General features: G+C 41.2%; 1 protein-coding gene across 15 annotated transcripts in view; it reads right to left on the bottom strand.

Moving 5' to 3' along the window:
- Nucleotides 1–19,175, bottom strand: part of PPEF1 (protein phosphatase with EF-hand domain 1) — a 149,919-nt gene that overhangs the window by 35,376 nt on the left and 95,368 nt on the right. For all 15 annotated transcript variants that reach the window (XR_012429808.1, XR_012429809.1, XM_074028973.1 and 12 more), the window contains 4 exons: nt 13,479–13,645; nt 9,964–10,000; nt 8,245–8,394; nt 2,918–3,070 (listed from right to left, as the gene is read on the bottom strand). Coding sequence is in view for 13 of the 15 variants with exons in the window: in XM_074028973.1 (XP_073885074.1) it covers nt 2,918–3,070; nt 8,245–8,394; nt 9,964–10,000; nt 13,479–13,645 (507 nt within the window). In the remaining 2 variants the exon portion in view is untranslated. The remainder of the gene's footprint in view (nt 1–2,917; nt 3,071–8,244; nt 8,395–9,963; nt 10,001–13,478; nt 13,646–19,175) is intronic.

The following is a 19,175-nucleotide window of genomic DNA, read 5'->3' as shown; positions in this document are numbered from 1 at the left end:
TCTTATGAGGCCAAACTTATACCAAAACCAGACAAAGATATCACAAGAAAAGAAAACCATAGACCAATAGCTCTTATGAATATAAATGCAAAAATCCTCAAAAAATACTACCAAATGGAAGCCAGCAACATAGAAGGTGGATTATACATCATGACTAAGTGGGATTTATCCCAGGAATGTCAGGTTGGTTCAACATCTCTGAAATCAATTAATATAATGTACCATATTAATAGAATAAAGGGAAAGAACACATCATTTTAATGTATTCAGAAAAAGCACTTGACAAAATCCAACACTCTTTCACAATAAAAACCCTCAATAAACTAAGCATAGAAAGAAACTTCCTCAATGTAATAAAAGGCCACTACAAACAAATACACAGCTAATATCATACTTGATGAAAGACTGAATGCTTTCCCCAGTATCATGAACAAGACAAAGATATCTACTCTCTTCACTTTTATTCAACAGTGTACTGGAGGTTCTAGACAAGGCAATTAAGCAAAAAGAAAAAAAAGGAAAAGAAAAGGCAGACAGATTGGAAAGGAAGAAGTAAAATTATTCACAGATAACATAATCTTGTATGTGGAAAATCTCAAAAAATCCACTAAAAACCATTAGAACTAATACGTTTATCAAAGTTCACAACACAATGTCAGTATATAAAAGTCAGTTGTATTTCTATACACTAGCAATGAACAATCCAAAATGTAATTAAGAAAACAATTCTATTTACAATAGCATCAAAAACACCTAGGAATAAATTTAACAAAACAAGAGCAAGACGTGTATATGTGTATACATTGTTGAAATTAAAGATCTAAATAAATGGAAAGACATCTCAAAACAGCCATAATACCCAAATTGACCTATGGATTCAAGGCAACCCTACCAATATCCCAGCTGCTTTTTGGTAGATATTGACAAACTAATCCTAAAATTCATATGGAAATTCAAGGGACCCAGAATAGCCAAAACAATCTGGAAAAAGAAGAACAAAGTTGGAGAACTCACACTTTCCAATTTTAAAACTTCGCACAAAGCTACAGTAATCAAAATTGTACAGTATTGACATAAGGATAAACATAGAATTGTGAACTATAATTAAGAGTCTAGAAATAAATCCTTTTATTATGGTTAACTGATTTTTTGATAAGGGTGTCAAGAAAAATTAATAAGGAAAGTATAGTATTTTTAAGAAATGGTGTTGGTGGCCGGGCACAGTGGCTCACGCCTGTAATCCCAGCAGTTTGGGAGGCCAAGGTGGGCAGATCACCTAAGGTCAGGAGTTCGAGACCAGCCTGGCCAACATGGTGAAACCCCATCTCTACTAAAAATACAAAAATTAGCCGGGTGTGGTAACGCATGCCTGTAATCCAAGCTACTACTTGGGGGGCAAAGGTTGCAGTGAGCCGAGATCGCACCACTGCACTCCAGCTTGGGTGACAGAGCGAGACTTTGTCTCAAAAAAAAAGAAAAAAAAAAAAAGAAATGGTGCTGGGATAACTAAATATCCACATAAAACAGAAAGAATTTGGAATCTCAACTCCCACCACACACAAAAATTAACTCAAAATGGATCAGACACCTAAATTTAAGAGCTAAATGTATAAAATTCTTAGAAGAAAACAAAGTAATAGATCTTTATGACTTTGGGTTAGGCAGTAGCTTTGATACAACATCAAAAACACGAGCAACCAAAGAGAAAAAATACATCATTTTGACTGGGCATCATCAAAATTAAAAACTGCTGTACTGCAAAGGACACCATCAAGAAAGGGGAACAGACAACCCACAGAATGGGAGAGGGTATTTGCAAATAATATCCCTGATAAAGGATTGGTATGTAGAATATATTTGAAAAACCTCTTACAATGCAATAATAAAAAGATAAATAACTCAATTTTTAAGATAGGCAAAGGATCTGAATAGACACTTCTCCAAAGAAGATCTACAAATATCCAATAAACACATGAAAAGATGCTTGACATCATTAGTCATTAGGGAAATGCAAATCAAAACCGTAATGAGATTCCATCTCATGCCCTCTGGGATGGCTATAATCAAAATGATAGACAATAACAAGTGTTAGAGAGGATGTGGAGAAACTGGAACCTTCATCCATTGCTAGTGGAAATGTAAAATGGTGCAGCCACTTGGGAAAACAGTTTGGGACTTTCTTAAAATGTTAAACTTGATTAAGAGTTAGCTTATGACTCAGCAGTTCCACTCCTAGGTATACACTTAGGAGAAATAAAAACATACATGCACAGAAAAACTTGTATGTGATGGTTCACAGAAGGATTATTCATAATAGCCAAAAAGTGGAAACAACCCAAATGTCCATCAACTTATGAATGAATAAATACAATGTGTATATCCATATAACGGAATATTATTCAGCAACAAATAGATGTTGAGTACTGATACATGCTACAACATGGATGAGCCTCCAGAACATTGTGCTGAGTGAAAGAAGCCAGACACAAAACATCACTTATGTGTCCATTTCTACAACATGTTCAGAATAGGCAAATCTGTAAAGACGGATAGCTGACTGAGGGTTGCCTAAGGCTGTTAGGTGGCACAGGGTGGCTACAGAAGGGAGTGGGGAGTGATGCCAATAGGTATGTAGTTTCTTTCTCAGATGATGAAAACGTTCTAAAATTAGATTGTGACGCTAGTTGTACAACACTGTGAATATACGAAAAACCATTGAATTATACAATTTAAATGGGTGAGTTACATGGTATGTGAATTATATCTCAATAAAGCTGTTTAAAATATAGTGATGAATTCCAAGAGAATCATGTGGTCTGCTTGTGAAGGTAAAGTCACTCTTTATCTATATATTGTAAGGGGCAGCATGCACGCTGGTGTCATTGTTGCCACTGCAGTGAACACCCTGATTACCTACCTGTTCCCATTCATGCTTTGGTAAGTGTTCACTAGGAGATCCATTTGTTTTGATTCTTCCATGTGCATTAAAAGTCACACCTACTTTATTGTGCTTCGAGTCAGTGTCATTGTCTCTGTTCGTTTCCGTTGGTGGTATCAGCACAGATTTCATCTATAAAACAAATCCATGCTTTAGTCCATCCCTCTGCTTATTCTATTGCATACAGAGACTTCAGTCCCAGTTGGGATTCTTTCTATATCGTGGTGCCACAACCCAGTGAAAAACACACGGTCACTTTTTGCATCTCACCCACCTCCTACATCTCACTTATCCACTGATGTCTGTAAAGTGGGTCTGTTACAATCTGTTGGTACATTTTTCAATTACAGACATTGCCCTATAAAGAAAGAGTTTCTGTGTTTCATTGGAGTTTCTCTGTAGGTGTTAAACACATTCTGTGGCATCCACACAGAAAATGGACGATGCTAAGGTAGGGGCAACTAGTCTCCTATTGAGCCTTTATCTAGCCATAGGATTTTCAGGAGTTCAGAAACACCTCTTAAGAGGGTGGCTGCTGTGCATTTTGTTATGCTTTCCAGAAGAAATGAGAAAAGATACATGTGTCCAAGAAAGTTCTTAAAGGAGACATAGGTTGAAAACTTCAGAAGCCCTTCAACCTAAATGTATTGTGGTTCTCAGCCTGACTCTGCCAGCCATTGACGATGTTCTCCAATCCTGGCAACAAAACTGCTGTGTTTCTTTGGAAAACAAAATGTCTTTCTGATAGGGCATCAATTACTAGAATCCCTCTTGTTCCCTTACACAAGCAGAGACTGTGATTTTATACTTGTTTCTTTGTAGCACCATCTCTTTAAACAAAACAATGTTAAACAATACTTCTGTTATACTAGTGGCCATAGTTCAGTGATAGACAAGTTCTCTGTGGTAGGTACTTAGTTTCTTTTACAAACTAGAGTGTGTAGGAAATCTTACCTTTATTTTTCAAAAATGAAATTGAATCTTATTCTGAGGTCCTGTCTCATTGAGCTAGGTAGAAATTCAAGCTCAGCTATTGCTAGCTAGTTCACAGCCTACCTGCCCTGTCTCCTGCCAGCAAATGTCCCCATTACGGGCAGAGCAGAATATTCTGGGAGGACCCTCTGGACTTGGGTCCACACAACTCACTTCTTTTTTTTTTTTTTTTTTTTTTTTGGTAGAGATGGGGTCTTGCTATGTTACCCAGGCTGGTCTGGTCTTGAACTTCTGGTCTCAAGTGATCCTCTCACTTCGGCCTCACAATGTGCTAGGACTATAGGCATGAGCCACCTTCATTCTTTAGTCCCTCTGCGTTGACCCCCCTCAACCTGCCCACCTTACAAAATACCTTAAATGAACCTAGAATAGAGGTTGTCATCAAATTCCCCCAACCCTTCCCCTCCCCTGTTAACAATGATACCATGGTGACCACCGGTGTAAATCAGGAAGTACGGTCCCTCCTGTCACAGAGGGTTGGAGGGTCCTATGGGATGGGAAAGTGGGGGTTATAAAATTGGACTGGAAAAATCTACTTTTATGTCTCATCTGATAGAGTTCCAAATGGTTGAACCTATCATTTTCACTATAGTTCAACGATATTTAATACAACAAGTGTGTGTTACCAGTTCAACCTCACCCAAGGAAAGGTAGAAGACACAAACAATATACAAGTTGAATTTCTATCTTTAAAGCCAGTCTTATGAGCAGGTAGAACAGTGAAACTGTTAGGAGGTGAAACTTTAGGTATCTTGAGAAAATTGCTGGCCCACAAACTCCTCCCCAGGATCTGTATTGGTGACTGAAACACAAACCTCAGAATCAAATATCAGGAAAAAAGAAGAGAGAACTGGAGGAGAGAGCTATATGTTTAGTAGTATATGCCATTTTCTTCCCTTCCCTTCCCTTTTCTTTTTTTTTTTCTTTCTTTCTTTTTTTCTGAAATAGTGTTTTACTGTCGCCCAGGCTGGAGTGCAGTGGCTTGATCTTGGTTCACTGCAGCGTCAGCCTCCTGGGTTCAAGTGATCCTCCCGCCTCAGCCTCCCAAGTAGCTGGGATTACAAGTGTGTACCACCATGCCCAGCTATTTTTTTGTATTTTAGTAAAGACAGGGTTTCACCTTTCTGACCAGGCGGGTCTTTTTTTTTTTTTTTTTGAGACGGAGTCTCGCTCTGTCGCCCAGGCTGGAGTGCAGTGGCCGGATCTCAGCTCACTGCAAGCTCCGCCTCCCGGGTTTACACCATTCTCCTGCCTCAGCCTCTGGAGTAGCTGGGACTACAGGTGCCCGCCACCTCGCCCGGCTAGTTTTTTTGTATTTTGTAGTAGAGACGGGGTTTCACTGTGTTAGCCAGGATGGTCTCGATCTCCTGACCACGTGATCTGCCCGTTTCAGCCTCCCAAAGTGCTGGGATTACAGGCTTGAGCCACCGCGCCCAGCTACCAGGCGGGTCTTGAATTCCTACCCTCAAATGATCCGCGTGCCTCAGCCTCCCAAAGTGCTAGGATTACAGGTGTGAGCCACCAAACCTGGCCACCATTTTCTTCATATAGGTAATTACATTTAATCATCCCAACAATCCAATATGGTAAGTATTTTTATCTTCAGTTTATAAGTGTGGAAACCAAGGATTAAAAACTTCAGTATGTTGCCCAGTCACCCAGGAAGTGGCAGAGGCAGGATGTTAACCTAGTTCTGTCTGTCTAATGTGACAGCCTCACAGTCTTTACTATGTTAAGGTGGCTCTCAACTTGGGATCTCCACAGAGCTAGTGAGGGACATCCCAGAGGCATCTTCTCAATATCTCAAAGAGCCCTTGATAGACCTGGCTGCTCAGGCTAACTTCAGGAAAGCGAAAGTTTTCCATCTGATCAATTGGAAGAGGCTGCCATGACTGATTAGCACTGTAGTCATAGGGCAGGTGGCGATAGAGTGTGGCATTCATGCCCTGTGTTTGCCAATATTTGACTGACAAAGACATCATGTTCCCTTGTGCTCTTGGCTAGAATCTAATCCACTCATTATGTTAATACTGACTATTATATCTTGATCAAAATGTCTTATTGGCTTGACTACTCACTGATATAATGGGAAAGGTACCTTAAACTTAGAGTGGGCTTAAATTTTATTGCAACTGGGTTTTGTTGCATTTTTTTGTTTGTTTGTTTGTTTGTTTTGAGACAAGGTCTCTCTGTCATGCAGGCTGGAGTGCAGTGGTGCAATCATAGCTCACTGCAATCTCAAACTGCTGGGTTCAAGCAGTCCCCATGCTTCAGCCTCCCAAGTAGCTGGGACCACAGGTGTGCACCACCACTCCTGGCTAATTTTTTTCTTTTTTGTAGAGCTGAGGTCTTGCTATGTTGACCAGACTGGTCTCAAACTCCTGGTCTCAAGCGATCTGCCCACCTCAACCTCCCAAAGTGCTGGAATTACAGGGGTGAGCTAGCATGCCTGGCTGCAACTGGGATTTTTCTTTTTTTAAGAGTAAAAGGAGGTACTATTAATAATTACAACAGGACAACAGATATAAGCCAGGACGCACCATCATCAGTTGGTGAGGTGGGAAAGGGTGGTATGTAAAATCACCACAGAATCAGGAGAGGGCTGTAAAAAACTTTCTATTCAGTTTTTTTTTTTTTTTGAGACGGAGTCTCGCCTTGTCGCCCAGGCTGGAGTGCAGTGGCGCGATCTCAGCTCACTGCAAGCTCCACCTCCTGGGTTCACGCCATTCTCCTGCCTCAGCCTCCCCAGTAGCTGGGACTACAGGTGCCCACCACCACGCCCGGCTAATTTTTTGTATTTTTAGTAGAGACAGGGTTTCACCATGTTAGCCAGGATGGTCTCAATCTCCTGACCTCATGATCCGCCTGCCTCGGCCTCCCAAAGTGCTGGGATTACAGGTGTGAGCCACCGTGCCCGGCCTCAGTTTTGTTTTAGGTTTGCCCTGCTTTGATCTTAAATCTCTCAGGAGATAGTTAATGAATATTAAATACTTACTACATCCCAGGTGCTGGGGTTTTATCAATGGACTAGAAAAACAGAGGAAGATAATAAACAAACAGTACCACAATTTCTTACTTAAATTTGGTAACTGTGATGAAAGATATGTACAAGGGGCTTGACAGTATATAAAAGGGGATCTCATCTGGTCTGGAGGTCAGACTTATTAAACTTTAATTAAAAAGACGGGAGGATGCTAGCAACAACGTTCTCATTCACATGTGTATAAAGGTATAAAGGATCCAAAAAGTCAAGGTGCCGCTGGGGTCACATTTCTGTCTCTATCAGATTAAATTCCAGCTCTAGATGCCCCCCGCCCAGGTTGGTTGGAAGTTGATGATCAGTCCTGAGGGGTAACAGTTCAGGTTTCCCACTAGGACCATAGAGCATCATCTGGCTCCACTGCTATTACTGGTCCTCAACCCATGTGGCGCCCCCTACACCTCTAGCCTAAGGGCTTCCTCTTGGCCCAGGTAGAGGAGGAAGACAACTCCAGTGACCCTGTAAGACCCGTCCAAGGAACCCTTCACGAGGCGTGAGATCTTCACAGGCACCACATTGCCACTTGTCTCAGAGGTTCCATACTAGTTCCCGCTCTGCTTGTATTTAGCATGATTATTTAAACATTTCAAAAAATATTTCCAAAAAAATTATCCTAAGTTATTTGATGTGTATTATGTGGGAAATCATATCAATTCAGAAATAAATTGCACTTATATAAGTGATTTCACTTATATAAGTACCTAGAGTAGTGAAATTCATAGACAGAAGGTAGAATGGTGGTTGCCAGGGGCTGGGAGAGGGGAGACTGGGTAGTTAGTGTTTAACGGGTCCAGAGTTTCAGTCTGGGATGATGGAAAATTCTGTAAATAGATGGTAGTGATGGTGATGGTTGCATAACAATGTGAATATACTTAATACCTCTGAACTATACACTTAAAAATGGTTACAGTGGCAAGTTTTATGTTATGTATATTTTACCACAATATAAATGAATGAATTAATTGAGATTTTAATTTTAAAAATCAGGATTTTTCACTTTTAGAAACGACATGAAATGCCAACATTTCCTCATTTTTCCACCCTCAACATGAATTTAAATTTTTTTTCCATATATAGAAGTTACCCACTTAGTTCTTTATCATGCAGTCATAGATTTTTCTTAAAATGTATACTTTTATATACTCTAATAAAATCTATAATCTTTTTAGAGTTACAACCACTAAAACACAAATCAATTCAAAATAATAAATGAAGAGGTACGTATTCCCTTCTAAATCCCTGAGAGAAGATTCATGCCGACATTACTTCTTACTTTGTTCCTCTCTACACGGTGGAGTAAATTCAAGTCTGTGGTCTCTGATATCCCACCATGGATGACCAGGATTTCATTGTCAACGATTGTACCGATTGGGAGCCAGGCATAGAGTTCTTCCAAGATTTGTAAGATTCTTTTTCCATGTAGCTGTAAGTAAGAGCTTGAGTAAGTTTTGTTTTTCTGATAGGTTCAGTTTATTGAATAGTCCCCATGTATGGACAAAAAGTAATGGTTTTCAGGCCACTCAAAGGAAGTCAGCAAGGAGTCACTAACCAGTTAGCATGTATTTATCATGTCTTTTTATTCTGTGTGTGTGTGTTTTGTTTTTTTTTTTTTGAGATGGAGTCTCGCTCTGTTGCACATTGGAGTGCAGTGGCGCCACCTTGGCTCACTGCAACTTCTGCCTCCCAGGTTCAAGCGAGTCTCCTGCCTCAGCCTCCCAAGTAGCTGGGACTAAAGGCGTGTGCCACCACGCCCAGCTAATGTTTATATTTTCAGTAGAGACGGGGTTTCTCCATGTTGGCCAGGCTGGTCTCGAACTCCTGACCTCAGGTGATCCGCCCACCTCAGCCTCCCAAAGTGCTGGGATTACAGGTGTGAGCCACTGTGCCCGGCCCTTTATTCTGTATTTTTGATACTATGACATCTTGGGGCCTTGCTGACTCTGAAGGAGAGACTGTCCCTCCCAGGGCTAGCTAATTCCTAGATAGTCAATGACTCGCCCTTCATAAGCAAACCAAGCAATGGAGAGCCCACACCCCAGCTACCTTCTTTATGGAGCTCTCACACTCCTCTTCCTGGGGCCAGGTACCAGACAACTAGGGACAACCTCTGTGGCCCAGAGCAGGCTGAAATTACTCAAACTGGTCAGTCCTAAACCAGATTACACTCAGATGCTTCCCTCCGCCCTCTGTCCTACAAAAACCACAATCAAGGCTCTCAACCGTGTTTTCCCCTCGCTCCCTCTGCCTTCTTTTTTTTTTTTTTTTTGAGACGGAGTCGCACTCTGTTGCCCAGGCTGGAGTGCAGTGGTGCGATCTCGGCTCACTGCAACCTATGCCTCCCGGGTTCAAGCTATTCTCCTACCTCAGTCTCCCGAGTCGCTGGGATTACAGGAGCGTGCCACCATGCCCAGCTAATTTCTATATTTTTGGTAGAGAGAGGGTTTCACCACGTTGGTCAGGCTGGTCTTGATCTCCTGATCTTGTGATCTGCCTGCCTCAGCCTCCCAAAGTGCTGGGATTACAGGTGTGAGCCACCACACCCAGCCTCCCTCTGCCTTCTGACCAACTCTGGTGCTCCCCCACGCGGTCCCCCAGGGTGGCGTGTAGTGCCTCCCTTTTCCAGAGAACTGTAAATAAAAATCTCTTCCTTCATGACAGTCATTTCTATGTCTGCATGTTTTACCACACCTAAGTAAAACAAATCCTTGGTACCTTTAAAGCGATGAAATATGTATCTATGCTAAAACTTACACAAAACTCACAATGAAAAAGTGTGGCTTAATCCAGAAAGAAAATATAAGACTTTACTGTGGCCGGGGCTTCCTGCTGTGCTTGTATTTTATTGGCATGCATTCTGACTAGCTGGCCTATCACCTTTCCTAAAGCATCAATCTGGTCTTTCTTGGCTCTTTTTAAATTTCTCCATAGAAACAGCAAAATGAATACTAAAAAAAAAAAAGAAAAAGAAAAAGAAAAAAAAAGGATGTCTTACCTTATATTTATGCAAAATTTCTTTCGTGAAGCCATACCTAAAAAGAAAGGGATTTAAGTGATTTGATTGTTGATAGCGCCTGCTTCCATGAGTCATGCAAAAAGGAGAGTCCTTGGCATCTCAGTATCACAAGCACCAAGAACTCAAGAAACCAGAGATCAGTTGGAAGCGTTACTTACCTGAGTCTTTGCTACACATGACTGGAAAGCATAAAAGCAACCAATGACATCATCCCTACCCTCAAGGAGCTTATAGTATAGCTGGGTAAAGAAGATAGATTTCTGTGAAACAATTATAAGACAACTTAAGAAATATATGGTAGGCACAGGCTGTGTAAATGTTACAAGAATGCAGAGAAGCATGCTGTGGTAGCTGGGGGAAGCTGTGTGGGAGAAGACTTTTCATTTAGATAGAATTTCTCAGACATCCTATACAGTAAATGATTGGAAAAAAGAAAAGACTGAACAAAGATAAAGGCCTAGAAGGTAACAAGTTGGCTTGTTATGCTCTCTCTGTTATAGATCCCATAATGGTATTGAGGATTTTAATAGAAAGTGTCAGGAATCTTAATGTCTGAATAGTAGTAGTGAAGGGAGATTCAATGATGACAATATTTCGGTTACTTTTCCTTGCTTTGGGATGACAGTACATGCACTTAATATCCAACACTGTGAAGATGAAATGCAATACACTCACTCTAGCTTTCCATGGAAATCATGTCACATCAGGCTTCTACAGTGTAACGTTATGTTTTCTCAGATGAATTCCATTCGGTACTCACCAAAGGTGTCCACACTGTTTAATCCAATGGATACCTTGCAGTCCTCACCTTTCTCGCCCTCTCTGAAACACTAAATACAGCTGACTCCACCATCCTTCTAGAAAACTTTTCTTCCCTTGGATTCTGTGACCATAAACTCTTTGGTTTTCCTCCTGGCTCTTCTGAGCCTCTTTTGCAAGCTCTCCTCTACTTCACCTTAAATGTGGCGGTTCCTTCAGATTCCATCCTAGGCTCTCTTCTCCCCTCACTTTCTCCTTTGGGAATCTCATCCCTGCCCAGGCTTTCAGTTATTATCTAGTGTCAATACCACAGGATGATGTTCCAGGCCACACTTCATTTCTGATCTCTGGACACATATGTACACTCAACTGCCTACTCAATAGTACTTCAAATCAGTTTACCCCAAACTGAATTCATCATTCCCCCTCATCCCAACCTCTATCCTCTTTCCACACATTCCCAATATCACTGAATGATGCACTGTACCCCCAAACTCAAGCTGGGAACCTGGAGGCCACCCTTGATTCCCTCCTCTCTCTTTTTTTTTTTTTTTTTTTTTTGAGATGGAGTCTCACTCTGTAGCCCAGGCTGGAGTGCAGTGGTACGGTCTCGGCTCACTGCAAGCTCCGCCTCCCAGGTTCACACCATTCTCCTGCCTCAGCCTCCCAAGAAGCTGGGACTACAGGCGCCTGCCACCACACCTGGCTAATTTTTTTGTACTTTTTAGTAGAGACGGGGTTTCACCGTGTTAGCCAGGATGGTCTTGATCTCCTGACCTTGCGATCCGCCCACCTCGGCCTCCCAAAGTGCTGGGATTACAGGCATGAGCTACCATGCACAGTCGATTCCCTCCTCTTTCAGCTCCCCCATATCCAGTTACTGAGCCTTAAATCATCATTGCCTAAATTCCTCTTGAATCTATTTCTTTGCATCTCCATCACCACTACCCTAGTCTAAATGAGAACCCATTATCTATCCCTTTAACCTTCAACTACTTCCTAATTGACCTGCGTGTATTCACTCTTGCCCCTCTCCAACTCTCTCCCCCTACTGCATTTTAAAACACAAATTTTATGACATTCTTCGGTGACATTCTCTTGTTCTAGGAAGTCCTTCCAAATTCCTTTGAACCATCCAATCATTTCTTATGTCTCCAGCCCTATCAGGCACCACCCTGTCCCTCAGTCTATGCTCCTGCCCTCCTGAACTTCTTTCACAACTAAACAGTCTTGTCCTGAGCTCTGCATAAGTTGTCCCCTCACTGTGGAACACTGTTTCCCATCCCCCTCTATGGCTCTTTCTTGATTGCCTAATTCATTCTTCAGCTGTCAGGCTAATGCCATATTTCTATGGGGGAACCTTCCATCATCCCTCAGACAAGGTTGGATTCTCCCTTTACAAACTCATCACACTTGAAAAACCTGCTCAACATGCATCTTCCCTGCTAGATGTAAGCTCTATGAGGGCAGGGGCCATGTCTCCTTCATTAACCATCATAGACACTAGATAAATATGATAGGCAATAAGGATAAACAGCATGCCTAAATTAAAGTATTGAGCTATATTTTATATAATGGGCCTCTGATAATAGTCCTGGGATTTTTTTCCTTCATGGTTTTAGCATTTGCTTCCATACCTTGAGAATTAGAATTGAAACTCTGTACTCAAGCCAGGTGCCAAACTGCCCCAAAGACAAAACTAATCAGTTGTTGAGCTTTATCAAGGCACCCAAAAGCCCAGGACCAAAAGCATGAGACATGCCATATCTTCCACTGTCCTAGAGCAAACTGATTTCTGTTTTTCATAAAACAAGAGATTCTTTTTTTTTTTTTTTTTTTTTTTGAGACGGAGTCTCGCTTTGTCGCCCAGGCTGGAGTGCAGTGGCGCGATCTCGGCTCACTGCAAGCTCCGCCTCCCGGGTTCACGCCATTCTCCTGCCTCAGCCTCCCGAGTAGCTGGGACTACAGGCGCCCACAACCGCGCCCGGCTAATTTTTTGTATTTTTAGTAGAGACGGGGTTTCACCGTGGTCTCGATCTCCTGACCTTGTGATCCGCCCGCCTCGGCCTCCCAAAGTGCTGGGATTACAGGCGTGAGCCACCGCGCCCGGCCGAGATTTTTTTTAAAGAAGGAAAAAAGAAGGGAAAAGGGAACATTTGTCACCTACTGTGCCTTCCAGCAAAGATTCTTAAACCATCTAACCAATCTTTATTCCTCAAGTTTCCGGTGAGTTAGATAGTTGAAATGCTGTGTTTGTAAATATGTTTATGTGAAACAATGCCAGAAGCAATTACCGTGTCATAAAACAATACACGCATTGGTGAAAAACATGGAACTAGTTTCTGAGACAATATCTGAGGCAAGCCAAGAGTAGTAACAGAACGATTCCATCCAAGTATGCTCGAAGAACCTTCCACACCTCCAAACCCGGCCTCACACACCTATCCAACACACAATTTAGCCTGTGAAGGTCGGGCATGGGAGCAAGAGAAAGAACATAATAGAAGGGAAAAGAATGGACAGAACTGGAAGAAAAGATAGGAAGGGAGTTTCAGGGCAACTGATACTCAGCAGACGAATGGGGGTGGTGAAAGGGGTAAGAACTGAAGTCCTCCTTGAGATCCCCCTCATCCGTCTTCCAATACACTCACTTGTATCTCTGTTAGGAACTAAATATGACAGCATTTTCCAGAGTGTGAAACTTTTAAAAGAGAAAATCTAAAGGCCTGGGTTACCTCAGATTCATCATAAAATCTTCGTGGTTCCCTCTGTTCAAGTGCAGGTCATTGGGGTAGACAAGAAAACTCACACACAGGATTATTAGGATCTCTATGGAGTTCTTTCCTCGATCTACAAAGTCACCATTAAAAACGTATGGGTTGCTCTCTGAGGGGAGACCATTCTGTGGAAGGAGGAGAAGGGAAAAAACAAGGAATTAAAAGAATATACTTTTAAAGTAAGGCTGTGTACGTAACATCCCTGTTAATATGCAGAAAAGAGGCTGAGTCAGATTCTTCCACCAGGAAACATCTCCTCTCTTGCTTGAGCCAGTTTTACTCTTCCAGGACAAGCATCTCCTGCAAAGGCCCTGAAAGTGACAAATCTGCTCAAGAATGCAAGATTCCAGGGAGGATGGGGTGGTGCTAATTCTACCCACCACCTACTATGAGTTTCCTCTGAAAGGAGCAGGTATTTGTCCTATCAAATATGGCTATTCTCACCTCTTCCTTCTCCTCTGAAAAGAGGGAAACTTCTATCCAAGGAAGAACACCAAACTAAGAGCCAGAAATCTTTTATTCTAAGGGGCCCTATGGTCAGCTCCTTGGGGCTGTGATTCCCCCAATCTGCAAAATGGGGATGGCACTACATCCCTCCCCAGATCACCTGGGAGAATGGAGATGAAAGCACTCAGGCAAGTGAAGGGTGCGGTGTGATGTGGCTGAGCAGGTCAGAGGTACTGCCAGCCAGCAACCACAGCAGGTCTGCAGAGCCCGTGTACATTCTCAGTGACCACTGACCAGGCCATATCAGTTTTTAAGTATTTTTAATATCACTCTTGAGTATGAGATAATACTTTTAAATATAGCGTTAGCATGAAAAGCAGCAGAGATCAGAACAAAGGTCTGGTCTTTAAAATAGCTACTAATTCATTTAGTCTTATACTATAAAACTCTAAAACAAAACAAACATATGTAACCTGGTTACATTTTCTCGATGTCATGTTTGATAAGGAGAGGGCCATTTCCCTACTGCATGGCTTCTACTGCATAATAGACAAATTCAAATGTTTTAAAAATATATTACAAAGAGACAAATTTAACTACTCATATATAAAAATGCATGTCCTCCTTCAAAAAGGTTACTTTCGCCAGGCACTTTTAATCCCAGCACTTTGGGAGGCTGAGGCGGGCAGATCACTTGAGGTCAGGAGTTTGAAACTAGCCTGGCCAATGTGACAAAACCCCATCTCTACTAAAAATACAAAAATTAGCCAGGCATGGTGGTGTGAGCCTATAATCCCAGCTACTCAGGTGGCTGAGGCAGAAGAATCGCTTGAACCTGGGAGGCAGAGGTTGCAATGAACCAAGATTACACCACTGTACTCCAGCCTGGGCAACAGAGAAAGACTATGTTTAAAAAAAAAAAAAAAAAAGAAACAAAAAAAACAAAAGAAGAGAGAAACAAAATGGCTACCTTCAGGAAATAATACACATATTCTAGTAATAGTAATCTTTTTCAAATGATTTTCAAATTTCTGTTTCATTAGATTTCCAACTACATTTAAAAATCTTATTACTTTATACTCAATATCCTATTATGTATACACATTTTTAAATTGCTCATATCAGCATAATAGAAATAATTGAAAAAATATAATACAGGTTATAGCATATAATTTAGGGATTCTAGAAATCAGTTATACAATGTAACATGTTCTGAAGGCAATTGCAAACAAACAAATAAACAAGCAGTGGCATAGTGTGATAAGAAGGTGAATTCTCTGGTCCAGGTCCATTCATTACCCATGTGTCCTTGGGCAAGTGATGTAACCTTTATGAGCTGTAGTTTTCTTATCTGTCAAGTGTGGATGATAACTTCCATACTTACCACACAGGGCTATTTTGGAACTCAAATGAAAACATGTGTATAAAATTGCATTAAAATGGTAAAGCAACATACAAATTAAGAGACTTATTTTATTATGACCAAGTTATTTCTAATTCTAAGATTCCAATATTTTCTTTCTTTCTTTCTTTTTTTTTTTTTTGAGACAGAGTTTCACTCTTGTTGCCCAGGTTGGAGTACAATGGCGTGATCTTGGCTCACCGCAACCTCCACCTCCCAGGTTAAAGTGATTCTCGATTCTCCTGCCTCAGCCTCCCGAGTAGCTGGGATTACAGGCACCTGCCACCACGCCTGGCTAATTTTGTATTTTAAGTAGAGATGGGGTTTCACCACATTGGTCACACTGGTCTCGAACTCCCGACCTCAGGTCATCCACCTGCCTCAGCCTCCCAAAGTGTTGGGATTACAGGCATAAGTCACTGCACACAGCGCCAATATTTTCTTATGTATTAATTCATATAACCTTATTCACACTGGGCTTAGTGTAAACCAGTTGCAAAAATATAGGCTATTGTTCAGCAAAATGTAAAGAAGGCTGGGCATGATGGCTCACACCAGTAATCCTAACACTTTGGGAAGCCGAGGTGGGTGGATTGCTTGAGCCCAGGAGTTCAAGATCAGATTGGGAAACATGGCGAAACCCCTTCTCTACAAAAAGTACAAAAAAATTAGCCAGGTGTGATGGTGTACACCTGTAGTCCCAGCTGCTCAGGAGGCTGAAGTGGGAGGATCGCCTGAGGCCAGGTAGGTCGAGGCTGCAGTGGAGCTGAGATCACACCGCTATATTCCAGCCTGGGTGACACAGTGAGACCCTGTCTAAAACAAACCAACCAACCAACCAACCAACCAACCAACCAACCACAAAGAAAGGGGGAAGGATTCTGCATCTCTGATCTCTGTTACTCTTCCTTCCCCCAGCCTTCAGCTGTCTAGGGTGAGTAAGCTGGAGGAACCTGAGGACTGTTGAAGGACTCTGTTGGCCCAGGTCTGAAGGGGGCTAGAGGAGCAGCGGCAGGGAGCCCTGGGGTGAAAACATGGAAGAACTAGGCCTGAGGGGACTGTGGACACTTGATTAACGGGGTGGCTCTGCCTCAGAGCGTGTGTGTGGTCTTGGTTTGGAGGCAGGGGAAGCTGAAATGTTGGATCCTACTAGAAAAAGTATAGGAAGACGTCTTTCACATCCCTGAAATGAAAAGAACAGATCGCTTGCATTTAGGGGTACCTAGAAACACAGACTTCTTTTCACACTCGATGCGGTGTAGAAACTGTTGTGCCTCCAACTATGGGAAGGCTTAATCTAGCTTAAGCAGAAAATAGAAAATGGAAATAAGCTAGTACCTAAGAGGATCCGGCAACTAGAGAGAGACAGACCAATCAGATCTACTAAAGCAGATGGTTGCTAATAAGACAGGACTACTGGAGGAAACAGAAAACTAGTTTATTTTTAAAGTAATAAGAAGAACATACAAGAAAGAACAAAAACTTATTAGTTCTTGGCACTAAGAATATACTATACAAACTTAAAATATCAGTGGGTTGGCCGGGTGCAGCGGCTTATGCCTGTAATCCCAACACTTCGGGAGGCTGAGGTGGGCAGATCACTTGAGGTCAGGAGTTCAAGACCAGGCTGGCCAACATGGTGAAACCCCATCTCTCCTGAAAATATTAAAAAATGGCCAGGCGTGGTGGCACACACCTGTAATCCCAGCTACTCAGGAGGGTGAGGCTGAGGCAGGAGAATCACTTGAACCTGGGAGGTAAAGGTTGCAGTGAGCTGAGATTGAGCCAGTACACTCCAGCCTGGGCAACACAGTGAGACTCTATCTCAAAAAAAAAAAAAAAAAAAAAAATCAATGGGTTAAAGGTAACTAAAAGAAAGAATGGTGGGGAAAATACATTATTGACCTGAAAGAGCAAGCAGATGAAAAATCTCTCACACAGAGTAAAATCAAAATGATGAAAATCAGGAAGAATAAATAAGAGACTAGCATTCAAAGCCAAGAGACTTAATATGCCAATAATAAGCATTCCAAAATCAGGAAAAAGGAACAGATGAAGAGGCAATAATTACAAAAATAAGAGAGAACATTTTCTATGGTTAAAAAAAAGACTTCAATTTGAAGCTTGAAACATGACTTCTACACACAATTGATGGGGCAAAATCCCTACTACCTGGTAAAAAGATTAGAAGAGGCCACAGAGAAAGAACAAGTTACAAAAGGAAAAGAAATCAGCATAGCATCAGACTTCTCGTCTATAGTAGTGGGAGGTAGGAGATGGTAGAATAAAATCTACAAATTAAAGAGGAAAAAGGACTTTGAATCAAGATTTCTACAGTGGCCAAGCCATTAAGTTCTCAGGGTGATAGAAAAATACTTGCAGATGTGTAAGAGATCAACCATCACCAACAACATAAATGCTCAGGGTGAAAGACAGACATGCAAATATGTAGTATTTAATATCACAAAACAGCTAACATATATCGATTGCTTGTTATGTACCAGGCACAGTTTTAGGTGCTAGGAACACAGAAGTAAACAATACAAAGTCCCTGTATTCGAGGAGCCTGCATTCACAGAAGATAGCATCCACATTCCCCACTGAGGAAAACACTCAACAAAACACTCTAACTAAATAACCATACTAACAATTAAAAGTCCTCAAGCCAGGGAAAGATCAAGAGGGAAGAATACAGATGTGAACAATGAATCATTAAATATATAATTATATATAAATCAATATGACAATATGAAACTTGCATTTAAGTACTAAGCAAGGATTCTAGAAGTAGAAGAGACATGCTATGAAGGAAAACCTAATAATGGTCAAGACTAAGCATATGGTATGAGCAATAGCTAGGATTTACAGGGGAGGTGAGAGGAGAAAAATAAAATGCTCTAGAAATCTTAACTGAATGGGGGACATGGAGTGTGTAAACAGAGAGAGAGAGAGAGAGAGAGGATCACAGTGGAAGAATAAAGTTATAGCTATTTGAGAAATACATACATACACATTATTTACTAGAAATATCAGAAGTGGGAAGGTAAGCACTAGTGAATGGAAAAGCAGAGTAAAAATTCCAAATAAAACAATAAAAAATAAAACTTCACCAAAACAGCAAAAAGGAAAAGGGTGAAACAAAGTGAAATAGCAAAGTAGAAGGAAAAATTTCAAATATATCTGTTGTTATACTAAGTGTGAATGGGTTAAATTCTCTCATTAAAATACTAAGATTACCAGGCTGTGTTAAAATACAAAACCCAGGTATATATTGTTCATGAGAAATATACGTTAAAAAGTAGATAAGAGAAGGTTAAAAACAAGGTAGATGCAACAAAAAGAAAGCAAGAATGGAAATGTCAATACTGGGCAAAGTTTGAGTTTAAGATTAAAGTTCTAAACAGGATCACAAAGCAACATTATGTCATAATAAAAGGCACTTTATGAAAAAAATACAACTCATGAACTTGTATTCAATAAACAAAAGAACTCATTTTTGCTTCATATATTTAACTACTAAATGCAAGAAGAAATTGTTTAAAAATACACAGAGTGTTATTCGGACTGAATTACTGCTTTAAAATAATGTCCATAAATTCTTTGGCTCTCTGTTTACAAGGTGAAGCCTAATTTGCCTCCTCTTGAGTGCAGGCAAGACTTACTGACTTGCTTCTCATGAAGAGAAAATAAAAGCAAAAGTGATGCTGTGCAACTCTGGAGACTAAGTTATAAAAGACACTGCAGCTTCCTGCATGCTTTCTTTCTTGGATCACTCACTTTGGGGAAAGCCAGCTGCTCTGTCACAA

The sequence above is a fragment of the Macaca fascicularis genome, chromosome X, assembly GCF_037993035.2.
Source record: "Macaca fascicularis isolate 582-1 chromosome X, T2T-MFA8v1.1".
Classification (NCBI taxonomy): Eukaryota; Metazoa; Chordata; class Mammalia; order Primates; family Cercopithecidae; genus Macaca; species Macaca fascicularis.
Note: the sequence above shows the minus strand (reverse complement) of the source record. Positions and strands in the feature narration are given on the sequence as shown.